The sequence below is a fragment of the Fimicolochytrium jonesii genome (assembly GCF_025526975.1).
Source record: "Fimicolochytrium jonesii strain JEL569 chromosome Unknown EV422scaffold_18, whole genome shotgun sequence".
NCBI classification, from domain to species: Eukaryota; Fungi; Chytridiomycota; class Chytridiomycetes; order Spizellomycetales; family Powellomycetaceae; genus Fimicolochytrium; species Fimicolochytrium jonesii.
In genome coordinates, this window is record NW_026515685.1 from 429,411 (window position 1) to 452,404 (window position 22,994).

At 54.2% G+C, this 22,994-nt stretch overlaps 10 protein-coding genes across 10 annotated transcripts; 3 read left to right on the plus strand and 7 right to left on the minus strand.

Annotated features, from left to right (window-relative positions):
• Positions 1-134: 134 nt before the first annotated feature.
• EV422DRAFT_535548 (GDSL-like Lipase/Acylhydrolase-domain-containing protein) lies at positions 135-1,978 on the minus strand. Its single transcript, XM_053070751.1, has 2 exons — positions 1,644-1,978; positions 135-1,557 (listed from the first exon to the last, which is right to left on the minus strand). Exons 1-2 carry the CDS (start codon positions 1,722-1,724, stop codon positions 439-441), a joined length of 1,200 nt encoding a protein of 399 aa, XP_052924109.1. The 5' UTR covers positions 1,725-1,978; the 3' UTR covers positions 135-438.
• Positions 1,979-2,387: 409 nt separating this feature from the next.
• On the plus strand, positions 2,388-3,461 carry EV422DRAFT_569085 (uncharacterized protein; the record flags this gene model as incomplete). Its single annotated transcript, XM_053072723.1, has 1 exon — positions 2,388-3,461. The coding sequence occupies one exon, from the start codon at positions 2,388-2,390 to the stop codon at positions 3,459-3,461; it is 1,074 nt and encodes a 357-aa protein (XP_052924110.1).
• Positions 3,462-5,477: 2,016 nt separating this feature from the next.
• Positions 5,478-7,977, minus strand: EV422DRAFT_569086 (De-etiolated protein 1 Det1-domain-containing protein; the record flags this gene model as incomplete). The annotated part of the gene is made up of 10 exons (XM_053072724.1): positions 5,478-5,595; positions 5,672-5,911; positions 6,018-6,265; positions 6,332-6,455; positions 6,524-6,603; positions 6,672-7,001; positions 7,086-7,214; positions 7,278-7,403; positions 7,476-7,679; positions 7,783-7,977. 10 exons carry the CDS (start codon positions 7,975-7,977, stop codon positions 5,478-5,480), a joined length of 1,794 nt encoding a protein of 597 aa, XP_052924111.1.
• Positions 7,978-8,361: 384 nt separating this feature from the next.
• On the plus strand, positions 8,362-10,239 carry EV422DRAFT_569087 (uncharacterized protein; the record flags this gene model as incomplete). The annotated part of the gene is made up of 1 exon (XM_053072725.1): positions 8,362-10,239. The coding sequence occupies one exon, from the start codon at positions 8,362-8,364 to the stop codon at positions 10,237-10,239; it is 1,878 nt and encodes a 625-aa protein (XP_052924112.1).
• EV422DRAFT_535556 (nucleotide-diphospho-sugar transferase) lies at positions 10,142-12,285 on the minus strand. Its single transcript, XM_053070752.1, has 2 exons — positions 11,872-12,285; positions 10,142-11,515 (listed from the first exon to the last, which is right to left on the minus strand). Exons 1-2 carry the CDS (start codon positions 12,180-12,182, stop codon positions 10,465-10,467), a joined length of 1,362 nt encoding a protein of 453 aa, XP_052924113.1. The 5' UTR covers positions 12,183-12,285; the 3' UTR covers positions 10,142-10,464.
• On the plus strand, positions 12,286-13,467 carry EV422DRAFT_535557 (n-alpha-acetyltransferase 38, NatC auxiliary subunit-like protein). Its single transcript, XM_053070753.1, has 4 exons — positions 12,286-12,505; positions 12,588-12,628; positions 12,705-12,832; positions 12,897-13,467. The coding sequence occupies exons 1-4, from the start codon at positions 12,478-12,480 to the stop codon at positions 12,994-12,996; spliced, it is 297 nt and encodes a 98-aa protein (XP_052924114.1). The 5' UTR covers positions 12,286-12,477; the 3' UTR covers positions 12,997-13,467.
• Positions 13,468-15,289, minus strand: EV422DRAFT_535560 (concanavalin A-like lectin/glucanase domain-containing protein). The gene is made up of 6 exons (XM_053070754.1): positions 14,956-15,289; positions 14,747-14,894; positions 14,478-14,682; positions 14,262-14,407; positions 13,989-14,186; positions 13,468-13,901 (listed from the first exon to the last, which is right to left on the minus strand). Exons 1-6 carry the CDS (start codon positions 15,214-15,216, stop codon positions 13,615-13,617), a joined length of 1,245 nt encoding a protein of 414 aa, XP_052924115.1. The 5' UTR covers positions 15,217-15,289; the 3' UTR covers positions 13,468-13,614.
• EV422DRAFT_535562 (uncharacterized protein) lies at positions 15,290-17,665 on the minus strand. The gene has a single exon (XM_053070755.1). The coding sequence runs from the start codon at positions 17,264-17,266 to the stop codon at positions 15,530-15,532; it is 1,737 nt and encodes a 578-aa protein (XP_052924116.1). The 5' UTR covers positions 17,267-17,665; the 3' UTR covers positions 15,290-15,529.
• Positions 17,666-17,694: 29 nt separating this feature from the next.
• EV422DRAFT_121460 (uncharacterized protein) lies at positions 17,695-21,790 on the minus strand. The gene is made up of 13 exons (XM_053064676.1): positions 21,137-21,790; positions 20,930-21,069; positions 20,702-20,860; positions 20,530-20,643; positions 20,405-20,450; positions 20,259-20,347; positions 20,057-20,187; positions 19,791-19,991; positions 19,588-19,713; positions 19,341-19,520; positions 19,142-19,261; positions 18,939-19,074; positions 17,695-18,872 (listed from the first exon to the last, which is right to left on the minus strand). The coding sequence occupies exons 1-13, from the start codon at positions 21,519-21,521 to the stop codon at positions 18,120-18,122; spliced, it is 2,580 nt and encodes an 859-aa protein (XP_052924117.1). The 5' UTR covers positions 21,522-21,790; the 3' UTR covers positions 17,695-18,119.
• A 288-nt stretch (positions 21,791-22,078) lies between these two features.
• Positions 22,079-22,589, minus strand: EV422DRAFT_507662 (uncharacterized protein; the record flags this gene model as incomplete). Its single annotated transcript, XM_053068673.1, has 2 exons — positions 22,079-22,160; positions 22,222-22,589. 2 exons carry the CDS (start codon positions 22,587-22,589, stop codon positions 22,079-22,081), a joined length of 450 nt encoding a protein of 149 aa, XP_052924118.1.
• Positions 22,590-22,994: the final 405 nt, after the last annotated feature.

The following is a 22,994-nucleotide window of genomic DNA, read 5'->3' on the forward strand; positions in this document are numbered from 1 at the left end:
AGGTGGACCGGTCGAGCGCAAAGGGCTGGTTCGGGGATGTCTGGGCCGGTGGGAAACGAGGGTTGAGGAGGTATGGCACTGATGTGGGTGCTGGTGGGAATGAGGTGCGGGCGAGGGGTGGGATTAGCGTTGGGGATGTGTCCGCGCCTATTAGGGGAGGGAGGATTGGGGAGGAGAGGGTCGTGATTGACCCGCCGGCGCCGACCCCAAACCAGAAACACGAGAAGGTCGCTGAGACGTAACACTTTCCTTCCGTCATTGCATTCATATCACTAGACAATACCCGTATTTAAGGATACTACTGTTTTGCTCGTGAGCAAAGCTGAATGTTTACACGGTTAGATATAGTACGTAGCGTCTATGCTAAGGATATCTAGATTAGATACAGACATTTTAAAATCACAAGTGGTTTCTCAAAAACTCCATTCTCGGATCCACCTAGATCGCCGCAGTCATAACCGCAACCACAAAAGCGCCCACTAAGCCCAAAACCCTACCACCCACCACCGCCCCTGCTCCATTCTTGGCACCCGCCTCGGTCCCATTCCCGTTCCCCGCACTCGTTCCATTCGTCCCGTTCCCACCCCCAACCGACGGCGCAGCAGCCGCAGTCAAAACGGGCTCCGTCAAAGCCCTCCTCGCCGCCGCGGCAATGATCCGATGCATGGCCCTGGTCGGGTGGAGGTTATCCCAAAACACGTATTCATCCGGTTTGTCACACACGGTGACATCGTCTGCGGTCCTGAGGAGCGAGATGTTTGTGATGTTTGCGGCGCGGGCTTGAGGTGTGAGGTTGATGCATTGCGCGGTCGCGTTGGTGAGGTTGTACGTGGCGGGGTTGGCGGTGACGTTGCCGTACAGGCCGAACAGGTCCAGGGTGTTGATTTGGAGATTGGTGTTTTCAGCGACGAGTGCGCGGAGACCGGTGAGGAGGATGGTGTTGTGCGCGGAAGTGATGGTTTTCGCGAGCTGGGCGACGGGGAGGGTGGAGTCGTTTGCTCTTTGGCGCAGCTTATCTGCTGTGGGACCGCCGCCGAGGTCGGGGAGGTTGAGGACGAGGAAGCGGGTTGCTTTTAAGGGTGAGGTAGTGAGGTTTCGGATGGCTTCGACGACGGAGGAAGCGATTGTTTGTGGTGAGGGGATGGTTGCAGCGAGGGTGTAGACGTAGTCGTTGCCGCCGATGAAGATGGGGTAGAGGGTTGTTGCGGGGTCGGGGATGGCGGAGGAGTGGTTGGCGAGGAAGAGGGCGAGTTGTTGGGACATGTCGGGGGGGAAGGGGGCGTCGCGGTTGGGGATGGAGGCTGGGAGGTTCTTTTTGGATGCGACGGCGCCGCCGTATGCGTAGTTGTAGTAGGTGGTGCTGTTGGGATTGGTGGTGCTGCTGCCTACGGTGCTGTTGACGAGCTGCTGGGCGAGTAGGTCGGACCAGGGCAGGCCGTTGGAGAAACGGCCTTGGAAGTAGGGTTGACGAGGGATCCCGAGTACGCGGAAGTCGTTGCCATTGTCAGAGTAGGAGTCACCAAAGAATACGAGGGTGTTGATAGGGGCGGAAGCGTCCTGTAAAAGCGAAGAGAAATGGGGTGAATACATTGGGCTGCAATCGCGGAATATATCTATACGAGAAAGGGGTGGGAGGGACTTACAGCACGAGCACTGAGGGGCGAGGCCGAGACGAGACCAGCGGAGGCCAGGGCGGCGGTGAAGATGGTTGAGAGGAGGAGCATTGTGCGCACGGCTGGTGTGAGCTGGGAGTCTTGAACGATATGAGGAGGAGGAGGAGGACCTGCTCCTTCCCTTCCTGCCTTATGTACAGTCCTTATGTACAGTAGTGTGGGTGTTTACAAATCCATAGAAAAAGCGTGCGGAAGAACGGAACGTTGTTGTCCCTCTTCGGAGCCGCAAGGAGGGGATGTCGAAGGCGGTCTGTCGCAACGTCGGCCAGTGAACAAAGTCCGCCTTCGTTCGCGCTGGAGAGAAGTTGAAGAGAGAGAGAGAGGGCGTGTGTGTCCGGAAACGGCGTCCGGATCCTCCCTCCCTCCCGCGGGTCATTCCATTCCATCCAATCCAATCCAATCAACCCGGCTCGCGTGTCGCACAGAAAGAGTCACGCCCGCCTTGTAACAGGAGACATGCTGAGTCGGGGTTAGGGTTGGGGTGGCGCTCACAGGACTCCACGTGACGGGCTAGGTAGTTTAAATCCCTGTGGTATAAAAGGGTCTTTTTCGGAGTTGCCTTTTATGATTACATACGGGAGTTGAGGACGAATACTGTTGCACGCCTCCATCTCAGATTCTCCACGCGCGTCCAACGATCAATCAAGACGCATTCAGGTTCATCAAGATCCATCTCAAAGTCACCGCTCGGACAACCGAACGATACGGACGATCATGAACACAGACATATTCGCCGCTCTCAGGGCCCCGACGCTTCCCTTGGAGCTCATACCGCTTATCTTCAGCTACTCGGCAAAGAGGGATCAGATGCAAATGCTGCTCGGATGTCGCACCTGGCACACGCTGCTGATTGAAAACCTGTATGCACGGATACGCATAGTGAACGAGAAGCGGCTTGACATGCTGTTCAAAACGCTCGTGGTTCGACCGGAGCGCTTTTCGTGGATCAAGAGTTTCGAACTGGGAAATGGACCCCGTCCCGCAGACGAAGACGACAGACGCTGCGGCCCGCTGGCTGTTGCGCAACTCCATACCGTTCTCCTTATGACGCACCTCGAACAGATAACCTTCACCCTCCATACGCAAAAAAGTCATCACGAAGACAAGTATACTTTTGGATGGAACCGAGGGCGGATGTTCTTCGGATTTCCCGAGTTCGAGCTAGACGAGTATGGTTTAGGCGAAGATAGCCTTAGAAGTCTTCTGAAAACACTCTCCTGGCGGTACGCAAATGAGACCGTACACGTCGACAGCAAGCAACTGCCGCCCATCGCCCTGCCCCATTTCCCGTGCCTAATGAAGGTCACAGGAAACGCCGATGATTTGATCAACGATCGATTTTGGCGGGTCCCGGCCGTCACACGCCTTCAAGTACATGCGAGTTATGAGTTTCACGAGCATGATGCCAGGGAGCTGTTCTCGGATCTTCCAGAAACAATATGCTCCTTGGACGTGGAATTTTGGGGGGTTCCATTAGTGCTCCCGAAATGGTCCAATCGGATGCCCATCCGGGTACTCAGATATCTTATTCCGCTTCTGACTGTAACGAATGCGATGGCAACAGCGTGGGAGGCAGAACTCATGCATTACAATGGAGGCGGCGTGTTGGAGATTGTCGCCAATGGCAGTGTTAAGACGGCTACGGGCTACGAGGCAGCCATGGTGGGTCTTGTGCGCATAGCGGAAAGAAGCAAAAAATTCCACGACGTCTGCCTCAGGTGGATACCGATCCACTATAACGATTCAGGCTCGATCCGCTATGATCAAGGGTGGAGCTACGCGGATTAGCTTTGTGGGAAGTGAAATTGAGCTGGAAACTTATCTCCATTGTTCTCTAAACTTGGCGCTTAAAACTGAAAAATAGGTTGCAGAAGTTTGTACGTAGGCGGAAGGAGAGGCTTACAAAGACATCTTCTGTTGATATTCGACCAATGCTCAGGGTCACTCACTACCCGGGCGGAGCTGTTCCGATCAAAAGAATGAGATTTCCGCTTCTTGTCGCCATCCATTTTCCGTGTTCTTCGAGTAGGAAGCAACTTGATCTCTTGATTCCCGAATCCTTGAAAGCGTTCGTCGCCGATCTCAGGATAATTCGACACGATATTCCCTACGCTTGTACTCGCATTATGCCAAAGTCCGTGTGACTTCTGACTTCTGGATTCTGCTCGTTGCGATAGCGGCACATCCAGTCATTGGCTGTTCTTCTTGTCATGCGTGACAATTCCCCATGGTTGCTAATAGACCGATATATGGTATATATATTTGAAGGCCATCCCAATACGAGTATGTGAACACACGATGCGCGCTCTCACCAGCCTCCCAGCCATGGGCCCTCCTTCACCCAACATTTCAAGGCATCGTCGCACACATGCTACGAATAATGAGACCTCGCCCCGTACGTGTCTGTTCTCGCATTTTACCTGGGCAACTTCCGTTCATGCCATCTCTCGACTTGCTCTGAAATCGATTATCATTGCGGCCATTGGTAAGCGACGGCACTGGAGTTAATCGGCGGACTGCGCTACTATACGTTAATCCGTGCGTCGTCATCAGCTGCGTTGGGGACGTGGTGCTGTCACTACTGTCATTACCTAATAGTAAAACGCGTCGAGTTCCACCGCAAAACGCGTCCTGTATCCGACAGGAGGCTGCGTGCTATATACCCCCAAATATGAACGATCTCTTTGTCGAGCTCATATAGCAGCGGACGGCTCCTAGTTCCGGGACCTTCCTAGTCGAACTCTTTCAAGGTCCTTGACAGATAGTTTACAATCAAATGCGGGTTATGAATATGACGATGCAAGTGACATCCGTGTTCTGTCGCAGGCGAGGGCACGTAACTTACATCCTCCACAGGTTCGCCAGAACGCATTGTGCGTTTTTACTCCACCGTCGCAGTCAGACTGGCCGACTCTCGAGCAAGTAGCTGCAGCAAACCGAGCGGTAATGGAACAAGCCAGCCAGGAGCCGTATCTGCCCTCAGCCGCGAAGCAGTTCGCAGCATAATGCAAGGGTAGCGGTGCCACCGGAAAGTCGCGTACGGCATCATGAAGAACCCATTCGCCCCTTGATGGAAACAAAAGGACAGCATATACTATAGCGCTTTCGAACGTGCAAGATAATGGCTGGGTCGGGACGGCCTCCGGGCAGGAGTGTGCTGCTGGCCGCAACTACGAACCATATGAGCGCAGATGAGCCTGCCGCGTGGATGAAAGTAGACAGTAGCGCCTTACTTACTGAAAGACAATAGCTGGATCCGGAGGGTCTCCGCGGCTGAGTGTGCTGAAGCCGCGGCCCGTTCGGAAAAGGCGCGTAAGATAGATGCAACTCTTCTATCCCATTCTATCTCTTAGGGAGGGGGGGGGGGAGGAAGGTACGGGCAGAATATTCATAAATGGACATCGGACGAAGGGACTCACAAAGGATGAACCATCGCAGGCTTTTCGTCAGGGGCGCATGAAATCTCTTCTTCTGCATGGGCGGCCCACAATTCATCTCTTATTTCTTGAGGTATCACACAACACATAAACTTTAATGGCCCACATATATGCACAGACAACATCGGCGCAAAATCACCGACTGACTACATACACGTTTTCATCAGATACACAGAACAGAAAGAGGAAGACGGGATCAAGCCACCAGGGTGGACTACAGACATATACAAGTAGAAAAAGAGTAACATACAGTCCCAAAAATTGTAGCGTTCGTTTGGATGGGTAATTACGACGCACGAGGCTTAAGCGAGGCAAGAAGATTTTAATAGAGTTGGCAGATTGGATGTTTGCACGATTGTGTTTGATTTCAGACGATTTGTGTGGAGCGCACGTGGAAGTTGACGATGGGGCGGAGGTTTGTGGATCTGTGCTGGATAGAGATGATGAAGGGGTCTGTTGGGTGGAATATGTATACGACGTAGCGTCTAGACAAGTTGGGAGAAGTGTCGGTAAGCCACCAACGCAACACATAGTCGTACCATAACCGATGAAAAAACGTACTTGATATTCCATCCCCACCGCCCCGCGTTCCGTTCATCCGAGTCGAGTTTGAACTTGAGTCGTCCGCTAGCTCTGTCAAAGAATTTGGCAGGGAATTCTCCGGCTGGACGCGGACGGTCGTAGTTGTTTACGAGGCGGGTGTCGTAGCTAAAGCTGTCTTGGTCGAGGTAGGGCGATTCGATGAAGCATTGGTTGTTGTAGGGAAGCGGGCCTGAGGCGCGTTTCAGGGCTTCCGCTGGTCTACGAGGTGGTGTGGAGACAGCAACGAACGTGTTAGCAATCGACAAAGTGTGATGATTGAAGAGTGGCTATTGAAAGTGGTAGATTTGCGAAATGAAGTGCTTACCCTCCATTCTTAGCCTTCTTAACAGCTGCAAACTGCTTGCGAAGTGCTTCCCTGGCCATCAGGCTGTCACACGGGTGGGTGATGTACGGTTGAGCGAAAGGATTCGGCGCTCCAAACAGTTCGGGTACGTTTTGCAGCATGGCGTACAGCCGCTCGGAAGCTTGCTCGTAGATTCCCAGCACGGTCGCGCTCGAGATGCAGTAGACCACGTAGAGGCAACCGCGAGATAGGTTGGCATTGTCGGGACGCTGTGAAACCGAAGGATGAGAAGGGACGTCTTCGCTGTATACATCTTATACAAGACAAGAGCTTACCGTTCCAGGTGTGATGACAGGTGCGCCGAACTTGATCAACACCTGGTCGTCTGACAGGAATTGCATCCGAGACATGACCAGTTTGCTAAGTGTAGTGAAGCTTTGATGGAAGTTGTGCATGTGACTGATGAAGAGAGGATCGAGGACGTGAGCTGTGACGATATACGACAAGAGATCCGCTGATTGACTCACCCAGAGCTCTTGTTGTTGCGCGCTTCGAGATATGAGAATGCCAGAATGCGATGTTTCAGTCCGCTCAACGGAAAGTCGTCCTATTCTCACGAGCTGGAATTAGTACAGGAGATCCGTGGGAGACGAGCGGAACTTAAGACCAACTTACAGATTTCCACTCGCTAGGCAGATCCATGAACTTCCAAGACGGTGTCTGCGGCGTTTTTGCTTCGACACTCTTGCCGTTGCGGAGCGCCGGAGGACCCACCGAGATCGACGGCGTTGAGGGTGCGGGCCCGGCGTTGTCCGATGACGCGATCTTCCGCGGCAGTGCATCGTACATCTCGTCGCAGAACCCAGAGTCAACACGTCTTGAGAGGCCGGTTTTCCGCCGTTTCGTGTGCTGCTGTTCAGCATTCCGATATTTTGCTTGAAGTATCTCGTCGGTTTCATTGACATACCAACCGATGTTGCGGATGCCACCGAACTTGCCATTGTCCTGCACGTCATTTGTCATGTGGTGTGAGTATGGTGTTGCCTTCTGGAGCATTTATGAGATAGGTCATGACTACAGTGTACATACCTTGATATGTAGAAGGTAGATGCACTGATGCTTGACTGAGACGATACCGAGTGTGTCACGCCTCAAGTGCACGCCAGCGTGGTTCTTGAGCATGATGTACTCGGCACAGAGCCTCCGAAAGTCCGTGACCTAGGGTTTAAAGTATGAGAAGACCATTCGGAGAGAAGGGACGTTCAAAGGCGAAAGCCGTACTTTGCCAGTCTCTACATCCAGAATCCAAAAGGTAACGTCTTCCAAAATGGACAGGCCTGAGAGAGTTGCGGGCGACTGCGGAGTCGGATCCGTCGATGTGGAAGGACAGCTTGTAACGACAATTATCTGCACAGGAAAGACAGACATCAGCACCTTACGCTTGAGAAACAACCGCCGATAAATCGAGGGAACACCTACGTGTTTCTGCGTCTTAGTAAACAGCAAGAAATCCAAACAAAGCGATTCCCGCGAAGTAGTAAGCGTGGTTTCCCACCGCCGATCAAACACCGTATCGAAGGCCTCCACCGATTTTCCCACCACTGCCGCGGCGGCGTGCACTTTTTCAGGTTCGTAGTCATATGCTTCCACGGCATTGCCGTTCTGTGTGAACGCTATCAGTTTCTGGGAACATTCGGGGCGTGGGAAAATGAGATATCAGTTTCGAGGTCTTGGTAACGAGCAGCGTCGGGCTGAGGGACAGCCAACAGTGACTCCCCACACTAACCTTTCCGTCCGGTGAGAACTTTCGCAGCACAATATTGGGCAATTCCACCTCGTAGAGAGTGGTGGTCGGGTGGATAGCCTTGAAGACCTGTCTCCGTTCACGTCTGTTTGTGGGCCTAGTTTCCCGCCGCCGAAGCCAGGAAGCGACGTTGCAGCCTTGTGGTTTCACTGGGGAGAAGCTGGTGGGAGCCGACATTGTTGGGAGGTGATGTGTGTGAAGGTGTGAGAATGGGCTGTTCCTGTCCTGCTCTTCCCGTGAGAAGGTCTTTGTAGATCTGCGTGGGAATGCGCAAGGCGTGGGAACGTGGGCGGTGGGAAAAACGGAACGAAGGAGAGGAGGAAGAAGGAGCGACTCCGCAGCGCACGGAGAGTGAGTGGGAAGGGAAGCGAAACGAAGGGGCAAACTTCTGGCTACAAGGCCTTTGACGGGATCCGCGCTTCCTGTCAGTCCCCTCTTCATGTTGGAACACTTCCCTTTTTCCCAAAGGACTTTCACTCGGACAAGGCAGGACACCGCAGGCGGCGAGGCCTCACAAGTTGCACTTACCCTTTTCCTTCACCGAAACAGCGTCGAAAGATAATGCTCATTCCCCGAGTCCGCCCACCAGCACAACCCTGCTGCTCGGCCTTTTCGGACGCGTCGGCATCGTCCCCATCGTCCGCGAAGAACACCTCCAACCAGTGCCGGATAACGTACCTCCGAATAGGCGAAGACAGATACCACCTCATCTGCGCAAGCTGCACCACCCGTTACACCGTCTGCCACCATTGTACCCGCCTAGTCGCCGTCCCCTGCTCAGCAACCAGCATTCACAATTCACACTTCACCCCTGAACTAAGCACACCAACACCCCACCCCCCAACATCCCAACCCTTCCCCTCCTCAACCCTCTCCCACGCCGCTCTGCTCACCGCCACCAAAGAACGCATTCTGAACCGAATAGCCGCCCGGTGCACAGCCTGCGCGGCACTATGTCTCACCGACAGGACCTTTGCAAGAGCGTTTGGCGTGCCGGACGTTGGGGTCGTGTTTAGAGGCGTGCAGATTGCTAGCGTGATGTGGGATCTACTGGGAAAGGAGTTTGTGGGTGAGGTTGTGGGGTGGGTGAGGGAGTTGGTGGGACGGGTTGAGGGACGGAGGGACGGAAGGAGAGCAGCAGGGTGTGTTGGGACGGATTCTGGGGGTGATGCGATGAGTCGGGATGGAGAGCGAGCGGTTGACAGGGAGAAAGCTGGAGAGAAGCTGGTGACCAAAGCAGGCGAGCAAAGACCCGCGACGGATATCGCAACGACAAAGAGGAACAATAGAAGAAGATCGCGCGCGGCACTCAAGGCCGTCAGGCTCGCCAAGGCCTCAAAAGATGTCGTGAATAGAAATACGGAAACTGCGGATGAGATGGACGTTGTCGAGACCACCTCGGCTACAGGAGCCGCCCCACCTTCTGAAACCGGTGCCGATGGAGTCCTACCCGCACCTGCGGATGATGTCGTCCAGGCAGCGCCTAGTGAAAACCCGGCTGATGCAACGCCTGCGGCGTCATCATCAACGGAAGCACCCACGACCGCCAACCAACCAAAAAGGCACAAACGCCCTGCATCAGAAACACCGCAACCACGGCCCGTGAAACGGGTCAGACTCGCCACCGCTACACCTGTCTCCTCTGCTTCCGCGTCCCGTACCCCCAACGTACCAGCAAGACCACCACCGCCCCAAACCGATATCCCAGTCCCCGAAGCAGCAGCACACCTAGAGCTCCACCTCGCCGACGCCCGCCGCCTCCTCACCCACCTCACGGACCGCGCCCACCTGTTCTCCGTCACGACCGCCATGCAGGACCCATGCCATGCACATCCGTTCTCAATGTTCGACTACAAGGACTTGGAACATGCTTATTCCAGTTGTGGGGACAGTCCTGGTCATGGTCATACGCAGGAGGACGACGACGATGACGCAAAGCAAACCCACTCACGCACCCAAACCCTCCTCCTCATCGCGCGCTCAACCGCAGCCGCCACCCATTCCCTCAAATTCGCGAGCGCGCGGATGAACTGTGCGCGGAGCAGTGTGCGGAGTCTGGGGTGCACGACCATAAGTGTGATGCCAGCGACATTGGCGATTTTGTCCGCTAACGCCCGACATGCCACACGGGCGTATAGGAGTGCCGCGGCGTCGGTGATGAAGGCGAGGGAGTTGGTTGCGGAGGAGGAGGGGGTTGTTGTTGGGTTGTTGGCTGAATTTCTGGGTTTGGCTGGAGATGCGGATGGGAAGACGCACACCAAATTCGTTACTGCTGCTGAAATGACGACTACGTTGCGGTTGTCACGGACGGACAATGATTTTGAGATACAGAGGGAGGGGAAAGGGAGTGGGGAGGTGTTTGGGAGGTTATGTGCCAGGTTGAGGGGGGTTAGGAGGTTGGGGGGTGCCTTGGCTGGGGATTTGGATGCGGAGGTTTAGGTGGGAGTAGTGCTGGATTGTAAGTCTTCGTAGGGATGATTTCTAATCAGTCTTTTGGGAGGACTCCTAGCTCTGCGTGTCGGTTTCGGAAAAAGGAGATTTTTATTCTACTACGGCAAAAAATTAGAAGTGATAGCAATCATGAACCCCCAAACAATCGGCCTTTCTCGAAAAGATACGGAGTGCAAAGCGCAGGCAGTCCGAGTTTTTATAGATGACCAAAATCTACATAAGGATCTCGTTATGCTGGCTAGTCTTGATGTCCTTGTGGGGCAAGACGATGCAATTCCTTATTGCAATCTCATCATGCACCGTCACGTCCTTGCCCAGAATAGTCGCGGAGGGGATCTTGTACCCTTTCAAGGTTGCATTCAGCGCATTACTTTCACCGGGGGCGCCCTCCACACGGCACCAGCTCCCGATCTTTGAGTCCCACCCGACGACCGAGTTCAGAACACACGAGTCGTTCTTGACCTCCACGCTGTCGAGCAGGATTGCGTCGCGGACACGCACGCCACGGCCGAGGAGGACGCGGGGGCCGATGGAGACGTTGGGGCCGAGTTTGGCGGTCGGGTGCAGCACCGCGGTCGGGTGAATGTAGGCCGGCTGGATCACGGTGGCGGTGGTGTTCCCGCCCGTGGTGAGGTTGGTGAGGTCGTTAAGATTCGGTTTAGGGGCGTTGGAGAGCTTGCGCGGGGCGGCGTGGAGGAAGTGTTGGAGGTACATGCGGTTGGCCGGGATGACGGAGCTGCCGGTCTTGATCTGCATCCAGAAGTCCTTTGTCGGGTGGCAGATGTGCGTGTACAGCTTCTTGGCCGAGGTGAGGAGGATAAGCACGTCCTGCTCCAGCATGAACTTCTCGGCGCCGCCGCGCGCGATCGAGTCGTCGTAGCCAGAGTCGGCGATCTTGGCTTGGCGCTCTTGCAGGGCCCGACGCATCACGTCGAAGATCTCACGGTTGAAGAGGTAAATTCCGCAGGAGATCAGATCGGAGAGGCCGGATTCGGGCTTTTCGACGAAATGGAGCACTTCCTTCGTCTCTGGGTCCGCGACGACACATCCGTACTTTGAGACAAGAGAACGGTCGACGCGGTTCGCGAGCAGGGTTGCGACGCCGCCGTGCTTTGCGTGCGTCTTGATCATGTCTGTGAGGGGGAAAGAAGTTGCGATGTCGGCGTTCAGGACAAAGAGCTGGTCAGGGTCTCCACGAATGATCTGATCGCGGAAGTGGAACAGCGAGCCACCAGTTCCCAAAGCTTGGTATTCCCGCAGGTATCTGTGGATTACAACCGAGGACGATGTGAGTTTATATGTCTATGCAGAGGTGGGAATGCGCGTAAAAACTCTGAACACCGGCATGGGAAAGGCCCACGATGGGGTAGGAGCTCTTGCAACGGTGGCGTGAAACCTCACGCTTTCGAGCGTCTACAGCCAAACGCTCGGCAAAGGTCGCCATCTTCCAACAATCTGACGCGTAAGCCGCAACGAGTTTGCGTTGCTCGCCTGTCACCCCTCGAAAGCGTTGTGGTGTTGAGCTACATCGGGTACGCAAGACCCGCAAGCTTGCGGCGCAACCACCGCAGGCTCACTTTGGTCTCATTCCCACTTCCGCGCTCCCAGTCGTGAACTCACCTAATGGGCACAGTGGGAAACTCCAACTGCACCTCGGTCAAAAACCTATCGAAAACCGAATTCTCAAAGAACCCGACGACCAGAATCTCCCTCATCCCGGGCAACTTCGCTAGCGCAGAGACATGATGGTAGATCATAGGCTGACCCGCGATGGGGAAAAGCGGTTTGGGGCAGTCGAGGGACAAGGGGCGGAAGCGCGTTCCGACCGAGGGGCCGCCGACGAGGATGATGCCTTTGAGAGCGTGGTTAGCGCCGGTGCCGGTGGGGCTGAAGGGCATGGAGTCGGCGGTGGCGTATATGGGGGAGGCCATTGTGCTAGTTGGGCAGGTTGCGGAAGTGGGCGGGTGTGTGTTGTGTGGCAAGCTGTGACGATGATGGGTAAGATTGAGCGAAGTTCCCACGAGAAGCTGAGCGAGAACGCATCAGCAAGCAACCGCGCGAACACGCCTGGACCCTCCCTGCTCAGTGCTCACAGACCAGACTTGATCCCCCAACAACACTCACGCTCAAAGGAAGAGTAATTCCCACCCGCTGTCATATCGAAAGTCGTTTTTCGCCAGTCCAGCTTCTATAGCAAGCCTCTCCACCGTTCACCACTCGCCCAGAATGTCCGAGATACAACCCTTTGTCAACAGTAAGCGTCTTGAAAATGTTGCATATCACACTGACACAGCACAGAATACCCTAACCCCTTGTTCCAACCCTCGATTATCCAGGCCTAGTCTCCGTCTTAACAGCAGACGGACGAGTAATATTGGTAAGCTCACCCTAACTTCAACTGCCACTCCCAGCACACACATCCTGATGATCACACCACTTTCTCACCTCCACAGGGCACATTACGCGGCTTCGACCAAACAACAAACCTTATCCTCTCCAACTCCACCGAGCGGGTGTTTGGCGGAGAAGACGGCGTCGAGCAGGTCCCGCTGGGGCTGTACATCATTCGGGGGGACAATATGTACGTTCTTCCCTTCGCAAAACAAGGAGCGTGCTGCCATAAGCTTACGAGAGTTTTGTCCAAGTGCGGCGATAGGCTCAGTAGACCAGGAGCGAGATGCAGAGATCGAGTGGGATAGTGTGCAGGCGCAGCCCCTGGCGCCGTTGCGGGGGATGGCTACGTAGACGGCTGAGTGAGACCCTGCACTGCACGACGTGGCAGGACTGGCCGGGGATGAGATGGAATGACGGAAGCAGGAGAGGACGGGAGAGGCGGTTCCGGGGGTACTACCTCCCACATGGCGTAAAGGAGGCAGGGCATACGGGCATGTACCCCCGCACAAAGCCGAAGCATTGCGAGAAGGCGAGAGCAGAGCACGAGCGTATCATCATTACTCTTTTTTCGTCGATGGAGGATCACGAGGAGCGGGATTGGAAGGCAGAGCGCTGCAGTGAGTGACGCGAAGAAACGATCAATGCTTCGCATACACATTTCTTCATAGGATAGGCACGAAGCCTCAGCGGGTGATATCAACCTCCCCACAGTGCACGGCGGCTCCTCTCCAACTCCATTTGTATATATATTTTCTGATCACGTAGGCGGTAGCCTGAATCGGACAGTTTTTATTGGTTGTACGGAAAACCTTCCAATCCACATCCACAATCTTTCGTTTGAGACCTGCGATGCTGTGGGAGCCTTCTACGTGTTGAAAGTACGTCTCCTGCCGATGAGGGTTTTACGACGTTTACGACCGGAATGTCATATCCTCGGGCGCCGTGACTCCAGAAGGCCCTGCTGGTGCCTTATCCCCGTCCCACTTTCGGCTCCGAACCCGGGCCGTCCCACGATCCAGAGCTCGTCGAATCATCCGTACTTGCCACCCCATCAGCATCTCCACTCTCGCTCCTCACGTCCCTCCACTGTACCCCATCCCACTTCACTATCCCTGCCGCGATATCTGTCCACGACACAAGGTACTTCGCTTCAAACATAGGCGAGAAGCCTGGGGGTGGTGGGCATCTGAACTCCGGTCCAAAATTGAGAGTCACGCTGCCACCGCGGTATGATGAGATGGCTGGGTAGTACTTCCCTGTAAGGCAAGGCATGAGATAATTGTCTAGATTAGTAGTCCTCGGACTTCGTGGAGCGACGTCCGTGAAGGACCAGGTAACCATACCTTTCAGCAGTTTTCGGAAGGCGATTCCTAAAGGCTTCCCGTTCTTATAATAAGAGATTTCGCTCCCATCAACCGGTTCTGGTGGCTCGCTCGGATAAGCGACATAGTCTTTGTATGGGTTCCAGAGTCGTTGCACCAGGTCCGCCATGTCGGAGCATTGCGGTAACGAGATGGCCATTCCGAGCACGTCACCAGGCCCTTTATCGCAACGCATGACACGACGAAGTTAGCTACAAAGATAAGCAGCTCGGAAACGAGATGGTTGCAACGCACCGTAACCATTTGCATAATCTGACGGTGCGTCCTTAACCTTAGCACTACAGTGGAACAGAGTCCCTGGCTCGTCGCGATACCCATAGCTGAACTGGTCGTACCCGCACGGAGCCTGGAGATCTCCGCTAATCTGCGACCACCCGATCCTGCATAGCGGATCGTCGTAAGATGAGTAACAATTCAGGGTGCGCGGCGTCATCAAGCATCCGAGCTTACCGCGTATGTCCCGAATGCTCATTAACCAAAACCTCATAATACCACTTCCCCTCCCACACGCCATGCGACGCCTTCGCCATGCGATACCCCGAATCACACATCACCGTCAACCCTTCGTCGGACAAGGCCATCTGTGGCGCGCGGTGGATGGGTTGTTTGCTCATCACGACATCGGTGCGAGGATTATCATCGTCGGGATATAGATCTGGAGGAATCGTTCCGTCAGATTGGACTATCACAGAACACAAACGAAGACCGCACCCACTTACATACGGCGTTCGCGAGATCAGGAGGTGGAGTCTGGGAATCGTCAGGGGTAGTCGGTTTAGACTTTTTCGATGACTTCGTGGATTCTTCCAGAGGGTATACATCGTTCGTAGGCTTCAGCGCTGATCGTTGGCGTTTTGCCTTTGGTGGCTGGAGGGATGGAACGTTGAGAAAAAAGCCGTGAACAGAGGTCGCGAGTATTGATACACACCTGCTGCCCAGGCATCTGACTTTCGGTATCCCTTTTGCGTTTCGGGTCAGTTTTATCTGGCCCCTCGCTGGGGGTGCCGCTGGGTAGTTGGGCTTCATGCTCGTTGCCCACCACCGGTACCGCCGGGGATTCCGGCTGAATTTGAAGTGCAACTGACCCTCCACCTGATGCTTGTTGTCCTTGTGCGGTACTGGTTGTTTGTGTCAAGATATCGTGCCGAGGGGCCCCGTTGGACGCTATGGGAGATGCTGCTGCTGCCATGGTTTTTGTTTGATAGTGGTTTGGGATGAAGGTTCAGTTTCGGCAGGATTGGCTTTTTGCGCTCCTGTACAGCTGTAAAACGATTTGGCGCGTCAAGTCAAGAAGTTAAGGACGCGTTCCGTAATGCCGTCTGGCAACCACAGCGTGCGACAGAATCTGACAGATGAAAATACGTTGATTTAACTGTATGCGTTGCCTCAGGCTACGGTGTGCTCTAAATACGGCATCTTAGACGCAGGATGCAGGGGGTATAGGAGGAGAACGTTTGTACAAGCGCCGGGGGTTGTTGCAGCAGGTGTGGCGAATGATAACGTCATCCACCGCAACCAAACAACCGGGCAAAGAATGACTTTGCTGGCGGCTTCGTTTTGAGGGATGTGCGTGATGCTCGCGTTGGTGTCGTTGTGGAATCCTTTGACGGGGATTCTCGTCCGCTCTTTGATGGTGCGCTATCCGTCCCCCTTGTCTGCGGATTTGTCACGTTTTGGGTGGTGTCCGACCGTTCTCCCTGTTCCCCATCCGACCCTCCTTGTTCAGCGGCTTCGTTATTCGACGCTTCTGAAGCGGGCGCCTTAGGTGACAACCCCACACCGCTGACATCCCCCTGGCTGGACCCGCCAGCCTTAGCTGCTGCGACAGCCGCGTTCAACACCGCTAACTGCTCTTCCTTGTTTCGCAGTAAGTCCGGTTTGGCCCCGACCAGCGCCCTCCGCCCAACTGCACCGCCGCCCAACGCACCCGCCTCCCCGCCATGGTGATGGTGCTCCCCATCGTGCGCATCTAGAGATGCTCGAAATTCCGCGGCGGCGTTGGCGGCTACCAGATACTGCTGCAGATCCGCATCGTTTTCCTCATTTTCCAGCCGTTGCAGCTCGTCGAGCATTCGCATAGAGATGTGGCCTTCGTACCACCCAGCTTTCTCAACGACGGCCAGCTTTTCAGCCACCTTGTCGAAATCTTCGATCTTGATGACGTGTTGGATCGGTTTTTCTTTAAAACTAGATGGGTTGGTGAATTTGTTTGGCGGCGGTAGGAGCGGTGTGACTCGGTCGCGTTGTTCTTCCATCATCGGATTTGCTTCTGTCCCAACAGGCCCCTCGTTCATGACGTTGTTCGACTGGAACGGAGAGTGGGCCACACTGCCAGAGGTTAGGGGACTATGACTGCTTATTCCGCCACTTCCATGCGCTACTGTGCCGGCGTCTAGTCGCGCTCGCTCGAGCGGGTCTAATGGAGTGCCGAAGAGTAGGGACCGTTTGGCAGAAGCATGTGAGCTTATGCTTGCAGGGAGAACGTCTGATGAGCGGCGAGCTGTTCCAAAACTTGAGTATGGCGTTTCTAAGTGAGGGGTATTGATTTGCTGTGATCCGAACGCTTGCTGCTGTTGTGGCTGAAGTGATTGCAGTAATCGATTTTGTGGTTGTGGTTGCGCTGAGTATGGTTGCGATTGTTGATTCTGTCGTGGTGGTTGTGGCAATCTGCTTCGGTCGCCACCTAATAAATCCGTAGTTGAGGCCGCCATGGGTCGTGGTGACGGAAGCGCGGAGCCATTCGCCTGCAGCGGTCCACCAGCATACGAACCTCCAGCTTCCGGCCACACACTCCCGGGCCCTGGCCCTGCACCGAACAATCCCTTCCCCGGTGCTCCAGCGAAGCCGCCCGTCACATTCACCTTACTGCTCCCCGGGCTCCCCGATTGTCCCTGCCCAGCGAAATACGAAGCTCTCCCCATGGCCGACGCTCCCGGAGACGACGGCGCCCCAAACCCATCGACAAACGTCCCATTCTGCCGCGCTTCCACCCCAAACAGAGACCGTGATTTCGGCTCGGCTATCCCATGCATCGACCCCATCGGACTTCCCTGTCCGGCTCCATCCATCGGAAACGGTGAGACGCGATTGTTTATTGCCCGCGGCATATGTGGTGACCCATGACCTGTTGGGTTCGCGTCGAAAAACGAGCTGACGGACCCGGGCCCTGGCCGGCCTTTTTGGGCAGGCGCTGTCAGTGGTGACTGCACTACGCCGGAGAGTAGTGCGGAGTGGCTCATCCTCAGGGTGAGCTCGTTGGCGGTTTGTTAAGCTCGCGATATTTGTTTCTGGCCGACCGTTTACCAATGAAAGAAGTGTCTCCCGGTGGTGCAAGGAGGTTTCGAATATCTTCAACGTTTTACAGTTCAGGCGAACATATAGCGGCTATTCGACGAAATGGTATTCTGGTGTTCGTGCTTGCTGCTGGTACCGACGTTGGAAGTTCAAAAAGTCCAAGATGGGATATATGGCTGACGGACATGCGGTGCAGTTAGGTTCTGGATATGTCAAAGTGTGGCTTGCAAGTTGAAAGCGCTGCCAAAAGGAAGCTTCCTTGGTTTTCGGGTTACGCTTATGAAGGTTGCGGTTTGTCTAATTGCTTTAAGCTTTTGCAGAGATGACGGAGAAGTCGGAGAAGGAAGACAAGCATGTGTTGTTGGACTTCCCCGCGTCTTACGCGTTTGTCATGGCCACTAAGTAATAAGCTTGGACAAACTGCCATGTTCGGTTTATCCACAGTCACTCTTCCGGCACAAACACCGTGTGCCAATGATAGCTTGGCTTTCGTTTCTTCCCTTCGTCAAGTTACTGCAACGCACAATGGTTCTGTTATTTTCCTTCATCATTCGTCGGCGAAACCTGTTTCCTTTCGACAACAAACCCCAAACTCCGACCAATCTGCGACGCAGAGCGATAATGGAAAAGCCAAAAATGCGATTATTATATCTAGCTACACTCAACCGTGGCACCATGTGCTCTTCTCTCCGCTCCGGCAGCTTCATATACACCTCTCACAGCTGTCACCTTTCCCCACAGGAAACGCTCAAACTCTACATACGCCCGGTGGCATCCACAGCCAGCAAAACTTCTTCCTCACTCCATTTCGTCAATCTCCATATCCATGCTCACGTCTCCGTCTCCCGGCGTACCCGGCGTTCTCGCGCTCGAAGCCGGCCCATGCCCGTGACGAGCAGACCGACGGAGGGTGGTGCGGCCATGCGACATCGCCGGTGTTCCGTTTGGCGGCGTTTCTGTCAGTCCGACTGGGTCGTTGGGCGTGGAGTCAGAGTGTTGTTGATGGAGGGTTTGAGGTGTTGCATCGGCATTGGAAGGGAGTCCACGACGACTGATGGGTAACGAGCGAGGACCGCGATAGGATGGAGATGGGACCATGGAGGATGTTGAGGATGTTGAGGAGGCTATGGAGCTGACTTGCTGGTATGTGCTCGTCATCCAGGCGGGTTGTGGCAATAACGGCGTGGTATCAAATCCGTTTGGAAATCGTAGCAAGGCTTGCCGCTTCTCCTCGGCTGACATGAGAGAGGCAGGGGTATTCGGTTGGGCAAACACATTCGACGAGTTCCGCAGACTTTGATCTCCATCATGGAGGTCTGCCAGCTCGTCAGCGTCGTCAGGACCTGGATCCAGTATCTCCTCACTCATTGACAAGTCCTCTTCCGGAGGGTCTTGCAGATGCCGGTACTTTTCCATATCGGGCGGTAGGAAGAAGTCTTTCGACGTTGGTGGAAGTGCCGGCCACTTGCTTTCCGCTTCTCTTGTGAAGGCAGTAACAGCTTCTTGCAACAGATCTTTACAGATATCATCGTCGGGTTTGTATGAAAGCGCCTAGGTTGCAACAAACGCGGTTACGAAAGCCCATCGGAATAGCGTGCGTCAAGGTTTGGAACTCACTCGTTGATAATGTTCCGCAGCATCCTCCCATTTGCCTTCGTAGTGATCCAGATACCCGAGAAGGATGTGCGCATCTGCGACGTTCCTATTCGTGTCTAGAATCATTCGGAGGTAGCGCCTCGCTTGGTCGATGTTGCTGATCGCAAATGAGGCATGTCAACGTCTGTGCAGCTTCCCTTAGGCCGTATGCCAGGTCTGCTTACCCAGCTTTCCGATGCGCCTGCGCCAAATTATACCACGTCGTTGCCCATTGTGCATTTGCATAGTCGGCTTCTTCCGCCAGTTTCAGAGCACGTTCAAAGTACTCGATCGCCTGTGTATAGCTGGAGAGACAAAAGGGAACTCGTCAGGTGGCCGTTCATATGATGCCCAGTAATTTTTAGTATTATTTTCGCCACTTACTTGATTTTGCCGCTTTCTGGCATAGATTCGGCAAACTTGAGATGGAGAACGCCCAACTCATTCATGAGAATCGGGTCTGTCTTGTTGATGGATTCGGCAAGCAGCAGGTACTCCCGTGCGAGGTCAAAATTCTGTAGGTTGATGTAATGCATTCCAAGATACATCAGCGGAAGATGCATTCTTCAAGAACAATGTGTGAGCCAGCAATACTCAATGACATGCAACGGGCGACAGTTTGAGAACCCACCCGTTGAATAGTTTCGCAGCAGTGGCATACGCCGAAATCGCTTGATCTGTTTCGCCCTCTGCAGCGAAGGAGTGGGCGAATCCCAACCACCCGGGTCCAAAACTGCCGTTCATTTGTGTGGCTTTGCTGTTGAATGGGATGTTTGGGATGTTTGCATGAGCATGGAACGAATCTTATTCTGTCTATGACTGACGGTAGCTCACCTGAAGTACTTCCGCGCCTCCAGATTCTTCTTGATCATTAAATAATACGTTCCAACAGCGAACCACGTCGACGCCCGCTCCGGAAAGTTGTCCACTAGCCAATGTGCGAAGTAGAACAGGTCGTTTGTGTAGCCGAGCTCCATCATGGCTGAGATGTGTACAGGCACAACTTGGGCATTGTGAGGGTCCTGTTTCACGATACTGAGAGGGTAGGAGTAGGTCAGCCTGTGCCATGTGGCGGCTTGAAAGCGCGGCGAGGCACGTACGCGGAGGTCAACTCGTAGCATTGAGCGTATTTGCATCGCTCGAACATGGCGTCCGCGCGACGTTGTAGCATATCATGGTTGCCCTTCAGCTTATACGTGGTTTCCAGTTGTACCACCTTGTGCTCATCGTACTATAAATGAGCCCAGTGTTAACCAACGCCGGACAGAGTTCTCCAGCTGAGAGCGAAACGCGGAATCATACCACTCTGGTGTTGCTTTGGTAGAGGAGCGCCATGAATGATGCATCTTCTCCGCATTGAGAAAAATCGATTGTCCGGACGAAAGCTTTCTCTATCAATGTATAAGGATTAGTTTCGTCACAGGTAAAAGCGGGCCGAGGCGACGAACCTTCTTCCAAGTCCAATGCATGGTTTTCAGCCAGCCATTTGAAAGCCTTTACGCGATGTGGCGACAACATCTCATCAGTTCATCTAATCGGCAAAGCATGGAGGAACGCAGGAAGCCAAGGATACCTCCATAGAACGCGGATCTGCAAGAACCGCTTTCTTCATGCAGTCTTTCGCCCGGGTCATCTGTCCTATCTGGCTCTGCACAATTCCCGCCAAGTACCACATGGGACCTGCAAACTGACGCACGGGCATGAGATCCGATAAACATCAACGGACACACGAGACACCTTCTTACCTGTTTGTCTTCGTCACCGGAGACTGCTGAATCTACGTTGTACGTTGAGAGTAAGCATGCTAGTGCATACTTCATGGTCCCTTCCCTTGGCTGCTCACCCCGGTCATAGGTATCGGGCCTTAGAAGGTCCTCCGCCTCGTCCCACTTGCCGAGCTTCGTCTGATGTACCCGGACTTGTGAGTATACAGTCAATGCGCACGGTAAGCACACCCTCGTGTGCCCACTTACCGCACAAAGGGCGGCCATGTATCTGCAGCGGATGCTGGCGTCCAAAATGTCTTTTCGTGATGATAGCAGTGATTCTGTGCGGCCGTACTCTTGCGTTGCGAAATAGATCTTTGCTTGCCGGTAGTAATCGTCGGCTTCGCCTAAGTGTGGACGGATCGATGAGCAAAGGTTCCACAGAATCCAGCCAAACGTCCATGTTGTTCCTACCTCCAATAGTCAGTATCTTATCACCCCAATAAGCGGCCGTTGGCCACAAGCTTTGTTCCCAAGCTGTATTCCGCCAAGATCGCAACCGATCCAGAAACGGTGTTGCAGTAGAAGTAGCATTGATTTGAGTGGTTGGAGCTGCTGCTGCTGCTGCCGTCGTCTTTGATTTCGAAGTAGCGGCCGCTGCCCCCGCCGCCTTTTTCGTAACCGTTGCGCCAGGCATTGCATTCGAGTTGGTGTTCTCAGACTTGTTCCCCCGGGCTGCATGCGGTCGCAATCCTGCAGAAATTGTCGAACCAGTTGTTCCCGCAGCCGCCCGGCTACGGGTCCCGGGCACTCTCCGCGTGGGTATCCTCCCCGTCCCGCTGGTCCCCTGGGATGTCATGACTGCCCCGTTCGTCGTTCGGTATCGGAGGCCGGTGTCGGTCTTCGTGGCCGTTTTGTGACGATAAAAGTATGCCGAATGACTGTTCCGCAATGTCAACCAAAAAAGTGATGTGATAGCTGCTTGCCTATCGGCGGTGAGGTGGACCCCGACGACCGTTTCGTCCGTTTGACGTTGATGGGCAAGTCGAGGACGATCTCCTGCCCCCCCACTTCTCCCCACTTTTCCAAAGGCGACGCGTTGGCGCGTGAGGGTTCAAACGGGGTAATCCTCAAGCCGAGACGGTTCAAACGGGGTAACCGGCCAGATTCGACCAAGCGTACGATGTTACATATATTAAGTCAAACGAATTCCGTGAATCTCTTGTCAAACTTTCACTCTGTGTATGGGTTGGCGAATAGGAAAACAAAGGTGGACCGTCCTACGGCTCTTCATCGATTCCCCTGCAGACAGAAGGAATGGATATTTTCCAACCCTCGTCAAGTCTCCCTCTGGCTACATGGTGTTAGCGGTAATCCTTCAGACTCCACATAGCGTCTAATGGAATGCTCATGAGTCTAAGCGACCATCACATTCGAGCTAGCAAAGCGCTCCATCTCTTTCTCCAAGACTTGTAATTGTGCTTCGAGGTCTCCTTTCCTAGGTAGATGGACAAATTTAGTAAACCTCACATTGAGAGCCGTCCATTCCGCCTACTGACCTCCTCATCCGCGATGGTGTGTCACTTGCAATGGGCAGCCGACGGTACGCATCCGATAATCGTTCCCATTGCACTTTCAAATCAGCCAGTATGTCGATCCGCTCTGCATTGGATAAGAGCCTTGCGGTAGATCCCGAAGACGGTATGCCTGCCTCCTGGATGCACTCGGCAATTTCAGACTCCGCTGCCGCGGGGATCTCCACCGCTGGTTCGGCGTGGATCTCCAATGGTGTCTCAACGATCAAAATGTTCTGGGTTTCTCCAGACTTTCGTCGAGGTGGGGCCGGCGCTTTGCTTGATGACGGTTTGGTCCTTGGCGAGACGTAGCGAGATGGTACTTTTGCCTCTGATGGATCGTGAGCAGTCATTAGTAACGCGATACCATCCTCCCTTGCTGAGCATCCCACTTACTCGCAAAGATCCCACTCCCAGCCGATCTGGACTTTGTGCCTAGCGTCGCTTCTGCGGACGTCGCTTTCTTCGGCTGCGTCCGTGGAACTGTGCCCGTTCTCACACCGCCCCTCGTCACATATAGACCTGTTCCGGTAGCGGGGACATTCTTTGGAACAACCAATGGCGGTGTTGAATCGGTTGCTAGCCGTTTGAACGCTTTTCAGGGGGACAAAGGGAAAAGCAGCCGTCAGCAATGTCTTTCCAATGCGGGATGCAATCCAAGCGGAATGTATCCCTCACATTTGTTCAGGCTATCCATTGACTTGTTCTTCGCCTCGGACTTCACGCGCGAGGCGTGCCTGCTAGAATATCTCTCCGGC

What these genes read in the sequence shown, in the direction of transcription:
- EV422DRAFT_121460 (XM_053064676.1), bottom strand. Translation starts at nt 21,521, where the DNA reads ATGACATCCCAGGGGACCAGCGGGACGGGGAGGATACCCACGCGGAGA. An exon ending in ACATGGCCGCCCTTTGTGCG is followed by an intron (nt 20,861 to 20,929) that starts GTAAGTGGGCAC and finishes CGGGTACATCAG; the next exon opens with ACGAAGCTCGGCAAGTGGGA. An exon ending in CCAGAAAGCGGCAAAATCAA is followed by an intron (nt 19,262 to 19,340) that starts GTAAGTGGCGAA and finishes TTGTCTCTCCAG; the next exon opens with CTATACACAGGCGATCGAGT.
- EV422DRAFT_535556 (XM_053070752.1), bottom strand. Translation starts at nt 12,182, where the DNA reads ATGGCCTCCCCCATATACGCCACCGCCGACTCCATGCCCTTCAGCCCC. An exon ending in TTTCCCACTGTGCCCATTAG is followed by an intron (nt 11,516 to 11,871) that starts GTGAGTTCACGA and finishes TGTAATCCACAG; the next exon opens with ATACCTGCGGGAATACCAAG.
- EV422DRAFT_535562 (XM_053070755.1), bottom strand. Translation starts at nt 17,266, where the DNA reads ATGAGCCACTCCGCACTACTCTCCGGCGTAGTGCAGTCACCACTGACA.
- EV422DRAFT_535557 (XM_053070753.1), top strand. Translation starts at nt 12,478, where the DNA reads ATGTCCGAGATACAACCCTTTGTCAACA. An exon ending in GATACAACCCTTTGTCAACA is followed by an intron (nt 12,506 to 12,587) that starts GTAAGCGTCTTG and finishes TCGATTATCCAG; the next exon opens with GCCTAGTCTCCGTCTTAACA. An exon ending in ATCATTCGGGGGGACAATAT is followed by an intron (nt 12,833 to 12,896) that starts GTACGTTCTTCC and finishes GTTTTGTCCAAG; the next exon opens with TGCGGCGATAGGCTCAGTAG.
- EV422DRAFT_535548 (XM_053070751.1), bottom strand. Translation starts at nt 1,724, where the DNA reads ATGCTCCTCCTCTCAACCATCTTCACCGCCGCCCTGGCCTCCGCTGGT. An exon ending in CGCCCCTCAGTGCTCGTGCT is followed by an intron (nt 1,558 to 1,643) that starts GTAAGTCCCTCC and finishes TCGCTTTTACAG; the next exon opens with GACGCTTCCGCCCCTATCAA.
- EV422DRAFT_535560 (XM_053070754.1), bottom strand. Translation starts at nt 15,216, where the DNA reads ATGGCAGCAGCAGCATCTCCCATAGCGTCCAACGGGGCCCCTCGGCAC. An exon ending in GTCAGATGCCTGGGCAGCAG is followed by an intron (nt 14,895 to 14,955) that starts GTGTGTATCAAT and finishes CCATCCCTCCAG; the next exon opens with CCACCAAAGGCAAAACGCCA. An exon ending in CTTCCGAAAACTGCTGAAAG is followed by an intron (nt 13,902 to 13,988) that starts GTATGGTTACCT and finishes CTTGCCTTACAG; the next exon opens with GGAAGTACTACCCAGCCATC.